The sequence below is a fragment of the Tympanuchus pallidicinctus genome, unplaced genomic scaffold, assembly GCF_026119805.1.
Source record: "Tympanuchus pallidicinctus isolate F22 unplaced genomic scaffold, pur_lepc_1.0 scaffold24, whole genome shotgun sequence".
NCBI lineage: Eukaryota > Metazoa > Chordata > Aves > Galliformes > Phasianidae > Tympanuchus > Tympanuchus pallidicinctus.
The window spans coordinates 9,124,971-9,139,346 of NW_026294741.1; the positions used below are offsets into that span (position 1 = coordinate 9,124,971).

General features: G+C 61.1%; 1 protein-coding gene across 3 annotated transcripts; it reads right to left on the reverse strand.

Moving 5' to 3' along the window:
- Positions 1 to 1,657: 1,657 nt before the first annotated feature.
- SEPTIN4 (septin 4) lies at positions 1,658 to 12,128 on the reverse strand. Of its 3 annotated transcripts, XR_008208092.1 has the most exons (13): positions 12,024 to 12,128; positions 7,846 to 8,139; positions 7,577 to 7,670; positions 7,418 to 7,504; positions 6,560 to 6,683; positions 6,185 to 6,319; positions 5,976 to 6,093; positions 5,609 to 5,710; positions 5,110 to 5,206; positions 4,824 to 4,986; positions 3,289 to 3,388; positions 2,298 to 3,040; positions 1,658 to 2,166 (listed from the first exon to the last, which is right to left on the reverse strand). XR_008208092.1 is itself a non-coding variant. In XM_052688833.1 (12 exons), the coding sequence occupies exons 1-12, from the start codon at positions 12,024 to 12,026 to the stop codon at positions 2,981 to 2,983; spliced, it is 1,377 nt and encodes a 458-aa protein (XP_052544793.1). In that variant the 5' UTR covers positions 12,027 to 12,128; the 3' UTR covers positions 1,658 to 2,980. The 3 variants fall into 3 exon arrangements, 2 of the variants coding, with proteins under 2 accessions (XP_052544793.1, XP_052544794.1); XM_052688833.1 differs by having other exon boundaries at positions 1,658 to 3,040; XM_052688834.1 differs by lacking the exon at positions 12,024 to 12,128 and adding an exon at positions 9,368 to 9,504 and having other exon boundaries at positions 1,658 to 3,040.
- Between the last annotated feature and the right edge of the window lie 2,248 nt (positions 12,129 to 14,376).

A 14,376-nucleotide genomic window follows, 5' to 3' on the forward strand; every position in this document is an offset into this window, starting at 1 on the left:
GGACTTCATGCTGATGTCATTTGTCACCTCATCATGGCAGGGAAGGAACAGCTGTGTTTGGCAAGGGTGCTGAGGGACTGCTTGTCACGCCAGATGCTCTCCACGGGTTTTGTGAGGCTATTGGTGAGGAGAATGTATGGCAAAAAACACAGCGTAGTTTGGAAACTGGAGTCAAGTCACTCATCTGGACTGAGGGTTTCCATCAGCTGCGAGAGGAGCCAGAGAAAAGGGTTTGAGCAAAGGAATCCCAAAACACTTCTCCAATTCATGGTTTGTGGCCCATTGGCCAACATCAGAGTAATTCCTCAGTGCTCCACCCACCTTTTCAAGAAGGAGAGCAATCACACACAGCGGCGCTGTGGTTTTGGGTCTACTGAAACCCATTAGAGGAGGAAGATCCAAAGGCAACCCGTCTCATCACGAGTGCCACAGCATCCCGAATCCTTTACATGTCTGAAAAGCCACCCTGCAACCAGCACCTGGAGTTTTAATGCTCTTGTGCCACAGCCATGGTGCAAGAAGGAGTGGGAAGGAACCAGAGGCAGCGGCTTGATTTCTGGATCAAAAATCTGGATGCCCCATGGCACAGAGATGCTGGGGCAGGAGGACCTCACGGGGTTGGTCCAGGGAAGGGTGCAGAGCATTCATGTGGCTTCTGGGAAGGGAGAGCTGGCGCTGGCTGGAGCTTCAGCAGCCATAGGGATAGCACAGCACGGGGAAGGAGCAGAGGTTTCCTCTCCCTCCCCAAAAACATTTCCTCCCACCGCGAGCGTTGCCAAAGGGTTGAAGGGAGCCACGGTGCCAGCGCTGGCAAGGGACCTAAAATAGGACATCATAAACTCACATCAGAGACTTCGCTGCACTAAAATATCTCTGCCCTGGAAACGCTTGTGGGAAGGCTGGCTTTGGGTGGGTGTGGGTTTTTTTAAGGATGTGATCAAAATCACATGAAACGAAGCAGAGCTAAGGGAAGGAAGACAGGCTGGAGCTGGTATCGGAGCTCGAGCACTGGGGTTTTCCTGCTGAGGATGCAAGCACAGAGATGGGTGAGGGGCACCGAGCCAAGTCAGCTGCTCTGAGGTCACAGCAAGCAGCCTGGCCAGCTGTCCTGGGCAGGGAACAGTGGGCATGGCCACCACAGTGTGCTCCAGGAGGCAAACTCATGCAGCCAGGGAAACTCAGGCACTTCTCCATTCCCGTGTTGGCATTATGATGATTGATATTGATGAAGGCGACTTAAGGCTCTCTGCGTATCAGAGGTACAGCCTCGTTTTGCAGCAGAGTGACAATGGGGTCGGGGTGCCCAAAGCAGCTCCTGTCCCTTCAAGGACCCTGCCTGACCCAAAGAGCAGGACAAGAGGGGAGGTTAACAACTTTCTGATAGCAAAAGCATGTAAGAAAAGAGAATCGACATCTCTTGGGTGGTGCAAACACAACAGCTGGCCTTAGCTGCCATCCGGTCGATCCAGGACATGCTTTAACCATCCATGTGGATCCAGGAAATGTATGGAAGGGATGAAGGGGAGCAGGGGGTAAAGAGGTTCCCTGAGTGCCTACAAGGAGAGGGAGGAGGTGGAGGAGGGAGGAGGGGGTGGGGTCTGAGGGCCATCCATTACCATCCTCCCGCCCGTGGAAGTGACACATGGGTGCAGACAAGGCAGGTCAGCTGTATTTATTGAGAACGTTCGTGGAGGGGTTAAAAATATTTCCACTAGCTCTATACGAATTTATAAACCTATATTCTTTGTATACTTTAATAAACGCATCTATGGCCATCATGCAAAGGTAGGTTCTTCAGTAAGAAAATAGCGAGATAAAAAAGGAAAGTGCTCATCCAGCCTGCAGGTCCCCGCTCACGGGCGAGCTGACGCAGGGACCCCTCAGGCTGTGCTGACACAGGGACACTGCTGGCACTGTCCCTACCGCCACCCAGCCTGAGCCATCCAAACTACGACATGGGGACTGTGGGGCTGAGGCTCAAGCCCACCCAGGGGATACCAAAAAGGGTGGCCCAGGCGGAGAGGGGACACGTCCCCATGCCCCCAGCTCTGCCTCCAGCCCTCAGGGCCACCGTGCTGCCTCACTGTCCCCTTTCTTCTTTCCCCATTGCCTGAGGGAAGCGGGGAGTTGGGGTGCTCTGCCAGGAAGCAGCGTGGATGGGGACATCTGGGGGGACACAGTGTCACGATGGACAAGCAAGCAGCCGAAATGCCATCAGGGACAAAGCTCTTGCCGAGCAGGGGGACAGTGATTATTGCTTTGTAGGGCCAACAAGTTGGGGTCAGGTCTCTGCTCACTGTGATTTGGGGTTGGAGGGATGGTGTTTGGGGGAGATGGTGTTTGGGGGAGATGGTGTTTCCTCAGGGTTCCTTGTGCACCAGCCTGAGCCATCCAGTGCTCCCATGGGACAATGCTCCGTTGGGACAGGGAATGTGACAAGGACACGGGGCTGGACACCGTTGGTCATCAGAACCTCCTCTGTTGGCAGGGGAGACCCTGGCCAAGGGTGACCTGTGGCCTCCAGGAGCCACTGAATTTCTGTCATTCAGATTTCCCTTCCACCCCTATCTTGAGTGGTACAGACCCCAATTTGTGAGACTGGGAGCAGTCCTCTCCTTCCCTCTTCCTTCACAGCATGAGCAGGCAGGGACAAGACCATGGGCAATAGGGCAGTTGTGGCCTCTTGAAGATACCTGGGGTAGGAGGGACACAGAGGGAGCCAAAGCCGTGGGGACAACACTGTGCCCAGCCCAGGGGGCGCAGGAGGGACTGGGACAATGTCTGGGGGAACCTGGGAGGTGCACCCCATCCCCTCGCCATCCCCGAGTCCATAAGGCGACACTGCAGCAGCTTAAGGTGAGAGGTGTTGTTGGTACCGAGTCTCAGAGCTTGGCTGGGATGGAGCATGATGTAAACATTTCTGATCCGCGTGGGGCACGGCCGGAGGAGGAGGAGGAGGAGGAGGGGCTGGGGGAGGGGGTTAGTGGGAGTCCTTCATCTGCTTCTGGATCTTCTGCAGCATCTCCTGCATCCGCCGCAGCTGGAAAGGAACAAAGAGGTGACAACAGGGAAGGTGGCATCGCCATGTGCTGCCCATGGCCACGTCACCTCCCCTGATCAAGCCCGCAAAGTCTGGACCACCAGGAATTGTGTTCTGGGGCAAAACCTACAATTTTCTTCAAATTCTTCCCCACCCTGAGTGGGGCATTGCAGAAAGGGTGTCCCGTGCTGGGGCTGGGGGCAGCACATGGGGACAGCGGGGGGGAGGAATGGAAGCTCAGTGCTCACCTCTTCATCCTTCTCTCGGATGAGCTTCTCCGTCTCCGAATCCGGCACCGGGGGGATGACAGGGATGGGGAAATCCGTGCCGCTCTCCCGTGTCAGCTTGCTGCAGGGCAGAGAGAGGAGGTGAGGATGCTCCCACCCCCCCAGGCTCGAGCTCTCCCAGCTCACCGAACACCTCCAAGCCCCACGCAACATCTGAGGACAGCACTGTCAACCTGGTGTCCCACAGCTGCTGGCAGTGCAGCTTTCCCAGAGCATCGCTGAGGACAGGCATTGCAGCACAGCGCATCCCCCCACCCCCCTGGGCCACCCTTTTGGGCAGGACTGAAGTGAGCTGAGTCGATGGGTTCTGCCATGACAAGGGCACGGGGAGGGTCCCCATCGGATGACACGTGGTGGGGACATCACTGTCACTCACAGTGGTCACGCGTGTCACCATGCGCCAGCGACAAGCGGAGCGGTGATGGGTTCAGTGAAGCTGACACAGGGGACGGCTGCCCCAAGGCACTGGGGTAGGTGTGGGTGTGCGCAGGCAAGGGCTGGCTTCTGACTGCGTCCTGAGTTGCTTTGGGAAACCACCACCCATCATCACTGCTCCTCACCATTGGGGGTCACTTTGGGAAGGTCACTGGGGATGGAACCAGGCACGGGCCGAGCAATGTCACCAGCCCAGGGGAACTGCCCCAGGGACTCTTCTTAAAGGAGTCAGTGGCTGCGCCCTGAGCTGGCTTCACCCCAGGATGAGGCGCTTTGCTCTGTGTGCCTCAGGATGAGACTAAGTGGTGCTGTGCCCGGCGCACCCATCCCTATGGGACACTTTCCTGCTGGAGGTGGGTGCTTGGTGACAGTGGCACAGGGTGTCCCTGCCTTGCCCAAATGAGTTGGGTGTCCCCAGTACGAGGGCACAGCATCCTCCCATCGGTGCTGCACCAAGGGCAATCAGCTGCCGATCTGGGCAATGGGTGGGTGGCTGCAGGGTCGGCCCAGGAGCACCCCCCCCCCAGTGCTTTTGTGCACAGCCCTTGCCAGGCACAGAAGGACCAAGACAGCATTGGGTACCAGCAAGCACTTTATAGAGGGGCAGGGGGGTGCAGCGGTGGTGGCAGGGGGGACGGGCCCGTCCCCAGCTCAGTCTGCGGAGCAGTCGGAGCAGCACAGCCGCAGCGCCGAGGGCTGCTTCCTTCTCCCAGTGCACATGGAGAGACAAGCTTAGGGCACCCATGGCCATCACCAGTGACTGCCCAAAGCTAAGGACGAGGTCCCCCGCAGAGTCCCCACACCCTGCCAGCCCATTGGGCACCCAGATTTTGGGGTGCTGAAGGGCGTGCAAGCGCCATCAATCTGGCAATGACGGCAGAGCCCTGGCACCTGCTGCCTGCTCTGCTCCTCCCCCAGAGCCCATAAACACAGGGTTCCCATCACCCCTCCAGCCACCAAGGCGAGGCCACCCACCGTGACAGGGCGTCCCATGGACAAGCCAAGGAGAGGAGGAGCTGCCCCAGCCCTCCCACAGCCCAGCCCTGCTCCCAGGCCCGTACTTGCGGTTCCTCTCCTTCACCACCATGCGGGTCATGCTCTGGATGCACTGCGTGCGGTAGTTCTCGTAGTGCGTCTCACGCGTCACATCCTTCAGGTCCTGCATGTGGGTCCTCACCAGCATGGTGCGCAGCTTCACAAAGTCACAGTGAGACGGATTCTCCACTGAGGGGGTGGGGGGAAAAGCAGGGGTCAGGGGACCCCAAATGCACCCGCATGGGGACCAGATCGTGGAGAAGGAGCACGAGGTGCCCCCATCTCCACAGGGACGCGTCCCGGTGACGTTACCTTCCACGATGCCCCAGGGGTAGAGCCGCCCACGGACACGCCGTCCCTTGGCTTCCACCACCGTGTTGCTGCCGATGACAGCAAAGGGGATGCTCTCCTGCAAGGGAATGGTCATAGAATTAGAGCAGGTCTTGGCACTGCTGCTGTGGCCCACAACCTTCCACCTGCATTTCTCTGTCCATATCCAGCACTGATACCCTGGAGCACTGGCAGCATCACAGCATGGGTTTTCCCCTATCCCCACCCCCATCCCTATCCCCATCTCCATTTCCATGGGTTTTCCCCTATCCCCACCCCCATCCCTATCCCCATCTCCGTTTCCATCCCCATCCTATCCCTTCCCCCCAAGTTGCAGGTGGCGATGACAAGATCTCCGTGGGATGTCCAGTATCCATGAATGTGACATGGCTTCCTTGGCCCCAGGTCCCCTCCAGGATAAGATGCCCCCACTCTGTGGGGCTCTGCCCCCTCTCCACAGTGCTGGAGGAACCCAACCCACCTTCAACGCTTGGTCCTGCAGCTTGAACTCCTCATCCTCATCCGAGTCGCACTCAGGGAACTGATAGATGCGGATCCCATAGTGGTCAATCTCCTCCCGGATCTGGAAGAACACAGCCAGTGCGTGGCAGGGCTCTGCTCCATGGGAAGGGACAGGGCCACACACCCCATGTCCCTCATGCACCCAGCATGCTTGCTCCCAAGTTGGGTGACACAGACATCCCACCACTCGCAGAGAAACACGTCCTTGGGGACTGTCCCTGCTGGGAACATGGAGAATGCTCCGCACAGAGCCCAGGCAGGAGACTGGAAGAGCCACCAGACGAGAGGAGCAGGAGGTGAGGGGACAGTCCAGAGCAGGACCTCACCTTATTCTTCATCCGTTCCACCTCAGCAGGTGTCAAGGTGTCAGCCTTGGCCAGCACAGGCACGATGTTCACGCGCTGGTGCAGCGCCCGCATGAACTCCACATCCAGGGGCCGGAGGCTGCGGGAAGCCCCGTGAGCCCCGAGCCCTTCCCCGTCCCTCCCATTTCTGCTGCTCGCCCCAGGTGGGCAGGGGATGGGGATACCCCTACCCGTGGCCAAAGGGCGAGATGAAATAGATGCAGCAGTGCACGCGGTTGTCCTGGATGTTCTTGCGGTTGAGGCCACTTTCATCGCGGAAGTACTGCTCGAACTGCTGGTCAATGTAGTCAGCCACCGGCTTCCAGCTGTGGGGACAGCGGGCTGGGAGGGAGGTGACCACCCCACGGCCCTTCCCCAGCCCCAAACTCACCATCTCCAGGCTCAATGCCTACTCCTAGGGTCAGTATCATGTCCCAAGGACAGCATAAGCCATAGTATCACCGAGCAACAGGGGGCTGCCCGCACACACATCCCCATCCCCAGATCCCCATCCTTGGGGACGTTCCATTCCCCTCCCCATGCTGAGGATGTGCCCTGGGTCGCACCACTCAGTGTTGTTGACAGCATCACCGAAGCCCGGCGTGTCCACAATGGTCAGGCGCAGCTTGACGCCCTTCTCCTCGATATCCACCACATGCTTGGTGATCTCCACCGTCTGAGTGATGCGCTCTGCAGGGACAGGAGACACGGGGATGGCACTGGCATTCCATGCAAGGGGTGGGGATGAGCAGGATGTGCTCACAGCCACAATGGCACTGCACTCAGCACAGTCCCCGTGATGGGACAGCAGTGACACAAGGCGATATCACAGCCCCTGAGTCTCTCCCAGCCCTTGGGGACGTGCGACACCACCAGGCTACCGGTGTCCCCATGGTGACCTGGTCACCATGGGCACCAAACCCAGGCACATCATGGGTGCTTTGTGTCCCTGGCTTTTAAACACAACACCAATGGGAGGCCCTCACACTCTGTCCTCGCATTCCATGTCCCCAAGGATGCTACCATTGTGTGTAGCCATGCATGCATTCACCGAGGCTGCAAATAGCTCCTAGCAACCAACAGAAATCCAATAACTCTGCTGGATCCCGGGGATGGGGACCGTATTTCAATTCACCAGGCCACGTGGCACTGCGCCCCGGACCTGACTGTCCCCAGTGTCCTATGAGCCCCAACAAGCCGGGCTTTGTTCTGCCACTGCTCTGAGACAAACCCATGCCAGAGGACCCTACTGCCTTGGCAGAGCCCCACGCCTGCTTCCTCCTTTGGGGGAAGCCCAAAAGTGACAAACATGGGTGTAGGGGACCGGAGGAGCCCAGCTGGGGTGGAGAGGAACTGCCAGCTCCGAGGGTCATAGCTGGAGATGGTTCTCCAGACCCATCCATGCCCCCTCCCTGCTGCCCTACCTTCAGCGTTGAGAAGCTTGCGGTCCCTGTACATGTCTGTCAGGAAGAGGCTGTTGACGAGGGTGGATTTGCCCAGCCCAGATTCCCCTGCAGTGACAGGGAGCGGTGAGGGGACATTCAAGTCACTGTCCCCACTCCAGCCACCATGCTGTCTCCTACCTGCCACCATCAATGTGAAGTCAAAGCCCTTCTTCACTGACTTGCGATGGACCTGGTTGGGAAGCGTGGCGAAGCCCACGTACTCCTTGTCATCCTACAGGTAGAGGGGACATGGGACAGCGTGCTCACCATGGGGATGTGCCCCCCTGGGCAACACCAAGGGGGTCCCATGGGGTCACGGTACCGTAGGACCCCGTGGGTTGGGCGCACACCTCACGGTGACTCCTCCATCCCCTCTACCACCCCTGCTCCCCAGGGGCCCACCGCACCTCAGAGGAATCGTAGGGGTCCAGCTGCCCCCAGGGGCTGCGCGGCCGTGAGGGGCTGGGCGGTGGGGGGGCCATGATGAGCTGCTGGGTGTCCAAGGGTCGGGGGCGAGAGAAGGACCGCACGTCGTGCTCATCGGCAGGCTCCTCACCGGGGGCCCTCCCACAGAGGGGGTGGCCAGAGTCCCGCCGGCCCTCAGGGGGCTCCACTTTGCGGGGGCTGTCGGCAGGAGGGCAGTCCCTGAGGAACTGGGTGAGCTCAGCCTCTTCCGAATCCTCCTTCAGGAAGCGCTTGATCTGTGGGGGAAAAGGGACGAGGAGAGAGGGGACGGCTGTGGCGGCAGTGCCGTGCCGTGGGGGCACCACGGTGGCACCGCGCTGTGACGGCTCTGTGTCATGAGAGCCCCAGATCAACACAACATCAGAATCCCAAACCTCCGCTGTCAGCCTCATGCACCCCAAGGCAGGGACACCTTGGGGACAAAAGAAAGGGACAAGAGTGCCAGCCGCGGGACAGGCGTGGGGACAGAGCGGGGACAGCGCGGTGCCATGCAGCAGGGAGGTGAGGGCGCTTACAGCTTGCTGCATGGGGAGGTCGGCCGGATCCTGGCATTCCTGGGGACACGGGTGGGGGCTGTCCCCCTTGGCCCTGGGAGGGCCCTGGACACCCCCACGTTCCTTGGGGTCTTCTGGCAGAACCCCCATGTGTGGCTGTGAGGGAAAGGTGCACTGGGGAAGGAGGAAGACAGCGACGAGAAAGATGAGAGGTGACAGCCCTGGAGCTGAGGAGAACCTTAGAGGGGGCAGGAGTTTGTGCATGGTTCCCCATGGTCATCACCATAGGATCCCTGGCCCTACAAGGTGGCCCCAAACAGGGGACATGGAGGGCCTTGGGCAGCTCCCACTCTGCAGGACAGCATCTTGGGGTCTCAAGGTGACAGTCCACCATGGAACACACTTCCCCCCTCCCCTGTCCTATGTCCCTGCCGGAGGCGAGGCAAAGCACGCTGAGTTATTGGGCTGGAAACGAGGTCACTGCTGCCGGGCCACAGCATGCTCAGCTGCCCCGCACTGCCCAGCACCCCCACTGCCACCAGGATGGTGACAGCGGTGTCCCCTCAAAGGGCTGAATGGCCCCTGCAGTACCCCTCCTCTCCCCCCCCCCCCCCCCCATCTTCAGCGTGTCAGCAGCACTCAGTGTGTCCTCACCCTGATCAGTTTGCTCAGGGCATGCTGCCCATCTGAGGACCACACGGGGACAGGTGACAGTGTCCTCTGTCCCCAGCCACTCTCAAAACCACTACCCCACTCTCCCAGCAGACCTTGGGGGTCCTCTGCCCAGCACAGAGCCCTATAAAGCATTCTATTAGGGGCTGCACCACATCCTCGGGGACCCTGCAGCAAGCGTGTCCCCAAGCAAGGCTGTCTTGGAGACAGAGCTGCAGCACATTCCCCAGCTCCCTCCAGACAGGTGAGGGCTCCCACTGTGCCCCCCACCCACATCTGCCCCCTCTACCCCCCATACCTCCTGCAGAGGCTGCAGCTCGGGGCAGGTGGCCATGGCCCAGCCGCTGTCACTCGTGGCAGGGAGATGCTGTGAGTGGCACAGGCTGCGCCCAGGCTCAGGGAGGAACAGGAGGGACATTAGCATAACTCCACCCTGCATGAGCACCCAGCACCCTCAGCACCCAGACACAGCTCTGCAGGGGTGCAGGAGCAGCACAAGGGGCACAGGGGGGCACCGGGATATGGGGAGAAGAGTGAGCCCAGCTGTGAGGCAAGAGAGCAGCTCTGGGGGTGGCAGGGGTCATAAAGCATCACCAGACAAGGCAGCGGGTGGGTGGGAAGAAAACTGGGCTGCCTGACTGCCATACGCCCCTCAGGCTGAGTAGAAAATCTATCCTAAAAGCAACATCTCCATCCCAAATACCCCCATCCACAGCAAAACACCTCTCTGCTGCCCAGCTCATCCTCAGGGGTTAACCCAAGTGCTCACAGGGCCCCTGCAGGGCAGAAGCCCAAGCTGTCAGGGCTGGGGTCTGCTCCCATCAGCCCGATGCTGATTTGCCTTGATGCATGTCGAGATGCATTGGGCACGGGACTGGGCACGCTTCACTTGCCTGGCTTAGCTGGGAAAGTGCTAAAAAGCCCCAAAGCACCAGGGGGGCTAAAGGGGGAGAGCTGAACCACGGGGATGTAGGTGCAGAGGGGTCCAGTAGAGAGTGATGCTCCACCCCCCAGCACCCCATAACGCAGAGGTGCCACACGGGTTGTCACACTGAGTCCCAGCAGCAGCATCACCACAAGGCCATGACTATCCCACCTGTGAGTGGGGATTTACAGTGCTGCTCCACGCCCCATAAGCGGATTACACACCCTGCTGCACACGCCAGCGAGGAGGCATTTGCTGCCCTGTCCCCACCTGCCACCCCACATCGCACCTTCCCGCAGGTGACAGCTCGGGGGCTGCGAGGGGGGAGGCTGCAGAGCCACTGGGGCGGCAAAACCTGCTCTGGGAGAGCCACCCTGAGCATCCCCACGCTTGGCTGCTCCCCTCAGCCTTCCCAGGCTGCTCTGGGGAAGCTCTGCAGCCAGGATGTGGGCACCCCCAGACCCGCACTGCACTCTACCACTGCATCTCACCTAAAGGTGGCATCCATCCCTGTCACAGCCCTGCACACACCGCTCCCCACATCACAACACAACCAGCACCTTTGCCCCCCTGCAGCCTGCCAGTCCTCTCACCCAACACCTACAACCACTGCGCTCCCTGCAAACTGCAACAAGCTTCTCCAAAACCCATCCTCATGGCTCCCCACCCCCCCCTTAAGAACAAGGGGCTCAACTGTCCCTGTGTTCCTTTCCTAAGGCAGCCAGCAGCCACACGTTGCTGAGCTGTGCCGGGAGCTCCCAGCTGCCACCAATACCCTAAAATCAGAATTTCTCACTTCCAACTCCCACCTCCCACCCCATCGGTGGTGGCTGTGTTGGGAAACCCATCCTAGGGCTGCATCTGTCGCTCTTGGGCAGCCCGGAGAGGCGGTGATGGGGCTGAGAGCGTTACCAGGGCTGAGAATCGCTTTGGACATGGGAAACACAGGTGAGGAGCAGGGCGGAGGGTCGGGCAGTGGGACGGTGCCCGGCTCCGGGCATGGTGATGGCATCGGGCAGAGGACCGCGCAAAAAACTCCTTCCCTTGGTTCAGCCCTTCCCTCGAGGCACCTTTCCAGAGCCGCGGGAATGAGCGGGCCGGGAGCGCAGGGCAGCACAGCGGTGCCGCAGCCTGGAGGTGATACCGGGGCCGCTCGGGCTAGAAGCAGCGCAGCGCTCCGGTACGGATCGCTAATCGCACCGCAGCCCGGAGCGGGGGGGAGGCGAGCAGGAGCACTGTGCGCGCCCAGAGCGCGAAGCGGCCCCGACGTGGCCGGGAGCGGATGGCTCAGCAGCGGGGACGGGGAGTCCCTCGGCTCCGTCCGTCCCCCAGGCCCATCCGGCACCGTTTGGGGAGGGCTCTCCGCGGGACCGCCGCGCTCCTCCGGCCGCCCTTCCCTCCCCTCTCCCTGCGTCCCGCGCCGCAGGAATGTGCCACTCGGTTCCCACGGTGGCCGCAGCGCTGTCCCCACCCTTCCCGGTGCCACGGGGACCGCACTCCCATCGCGGGCACGGGTTCCCTACGGGGACCGCGGGGACCCCTCTGCCGGCAGCGGGACGGAGGAGCGGTGCCACCGGCGCGGGACGCGGGGCTCCGGAGGAGGGACGTGGATGGACCGCTCGGGGCCGCGTCTTCGGGGGTGACCGAGGGGTGACAGAGGCGTGACAGAGCGCTGAGAGAGGGGTGGCTGTGCTGGGGCAGCCGCTACCCTCCCAGACCCGGGGGGTTCCGCAGATAACGGGGCGCAGGTGGAAGTGTTAGGGGGGGTCCCGCCTCGATGAAGCACGAGAAGCGTGCAGCGCGCTCCCCCCTCCTCACGTCTCCCGTGCTCCTCCCGTGGCTGTCAGGTCCGGCCGGGTTGCCCCTTTCCCCCCCGCCCCTCTGCGGCACCGGATGGCCCGGCCCGGCCCGCTCCGCCCCGCGGCACCGTCACCTTCACGGAGGGCACCGGGATGCGGCAGAGCCGGGATGCGACGATCCCGAATCCCGCGTCCCGTGTGTCATTTCCTCCCCCCGCCGTTCTCCTTACCATGGCTGCGGCCCGCGCGGGGCGGGGGCCGACCGGGAACGGCGGCTGAGAGCGGCACGGCCGGGCCCCGCCGCCGGGATTAGCGGAACGGCAGCCGGCGGGGCGGGGCGGGGGCGGGCCGGGGCGGCACCGACGGCGGCATCACTGCTGGCACCGGCACCGGGCATCCTCGATAACGTCTGTACCGGCACCAGCATCGATGTCTGCGCTTCGTACTGGCACAGGGCGCCGGTACCAAGAACTGTGCATCATTCAGTGCACCAGTGCCACGGACCGAGTGCTGGCACCAGGCACAGGGCGGTGGTGTGAGGTAGCAGTGCTGGGAATAGGGCTCCAGCACTGGGAACTGAGTGTGGGGCACCGTCACCAAGGCCTCGGGACAGTGCACCAGTACCGGGTATGGGCAGCAGTAACTGATACCAGGCACAGGGCACCAGTGTGGGTACCCACTGAAGGGTGATGGCACCAGTACTGGGTACAGAGCACCAGCACCGGCACCAGAACCTGGTAGTGGTGGGAGGGGGCAGCCCCAGCACTGCGAATTGGGCGACAATACTGAGTGCTGCTCAGCAGATACTCGGTACCAGCATTAACACCACTGCTGGAAGACAGCAGGGAGCATGCACAGCTCACACCAATGGCAGGCTACTGGGCACTGGTACTGGGAGCGTGAGCGACCCCCATCCCCATCCATGTGGGGCAGGGAGGATAGGTGAGGATGGATGCTTCAATCCTAATCCCTGCAGTCAGCGCTCCCTTCTGGGACGCAGCTTTACTGGGGATTACTTGCCGTAATGCTGAGCCCTGCTGCCCGCTGCCCTTCAAGGAGCAGTTCCCCCGGGGACAGTGGAGCTGGGCACTGCTGTGATGAGCTGCCGGTGCTCAGCTGCATAGTGGGTGATGTGCTCAGCCTCCAGCAATGGGAATTTGGCCTCGCCGGAGGAGAACGGTGCCTGGCTGTGTCAGAAGGATGTGGCCGCAGAGCCGCAGCCCGGGCTTTAAATAGAGCATTAAAAGCTGAAGGGATCAGCTGCAGAGCAGGGGGGGGATGCAGCAGGGCAAGGCCAGGCGACATCGTGGCAGCTGGAGCCAAAGGGGGTCACGCTTTGCCCATGCATGAGTGGGGAAGTGTGTTGGGTGCCCCCAGCGTGGCCACATCGTGGTGGGAGCGGAGCCTGTGGGGTCTGTGTGCCTTTACTCCACGCGAGCAGGGCAGTGCCAGGCACAGCAGCCATGTCCCCAATCTTGGAGATGCCATACTGACCCAGTTCTTCTTGTCCAGGGGTGACACAAGAGGAGGAGCAGTGACACGAAGGGTGGGTGGTTTTCCCCAGGGCCCCCAGCACCCCCAGCACCCTGTCCTGCCCGGCCCAGCCGGCAGCAGCTGGAAGGGAAGCAGCGAGCTGGAGGGGCAGCTCTGTAATTACCATGGGAGGCCGAGTTATTTTGAGATGAGGCTGTGTGCTGCCAAAGCTGCTCTTCCTCCAAACCCAAACAAGATGGAAAGAGCCCATCCCAGGACACGGGGTGATTAACCCCTTCCCTGCCTGCTGCCCCCACGCTGCAGCGTGTCCCCAGGCATGTGTCAGGGATGGGGGAACCCAGGGGTGAGCTCTGTGCCACCCCCTGAGACCTCCCACAGTTCATCCCCTGTCAGCAGCCCCGAAATCCCCCACAAGAGTCCTACCAGTGCTGCCAGGCCATCACTTACCTCCTCATCTGAAGCCTCAGCCAGGGAGGGGTCAGCACCGGAGCAGGCAAAGGATGGCACCAGAGTGGGAAGAAGCAAGATTTTCCATCAGCTGAGGACTGCTGGGCTTTCTGGCTGTCCCCGTGTCCCCCCAGCACACGTCAGGGCTAGCACAGTGCATGGCATAGGGATGTCCAAATGCCGTGTTTATGTAGGCCCTACAAACACTGCTGTGGGTGCCTGCCTCACCTTTCAGGGTCCAGAAGAAATCGGCGCTCCCCTTGTCAGTCATGACTGCAATGGGGAGGAAGGCTGTGAGCTGCAGCTGCTTGTGACCATTGCTCTGTGCTGTCCCCTCCAGGTGTGCCCCCAGGGCAAGGAAGAGGGGACACAGATGTCCCTGGGTCACACGTCACCATATTCCCTGTCTGCTTGCCCCAGCTACCCAAACTCACCCATGAAGAAGGTCTTAAATTCAGTGGCCAGCTCCACGTCCACCTTGTGCCCAATATCAATGTCACAGGCAAAGTCCTTGGAGCTGTTGTCCTGCGGCAGGGCAGTGGCAGGAGCTCTGTCACACATTGCCGCATCCTCACTGAAGCCACCTCTGCCTGTCGGGACCTCTGCGATGGCATCCACCTCTACAGGGACATTCTTGGAAGT

Bases quoted from the DNA above. Each gene is read 5' to 3' on its own strand.
- SEPTIN4 (XM_052688834.1), bottom strand. From the start codon at position 9,493: ATGCTAATGTCCCTCCTGTTCCTCCCTGAGCCTGGGCGCAGCCTGTGC. The intron at 5,207-5,608 runs GTGGGTTGGGTT...ATTCCCTTGCAG, and splicing joins TGCAGGACCAAGCGTTGAAG to GAGAGCATCCCCTTTGCTGT. The intron at 3,389-4,823 runs GTACGGGCCTGG...TCTGCCCTGCAG, and splicing joins GTGAAGGAGAGGAACCGCAA to CAAGCTGACACGGGAGAGCG.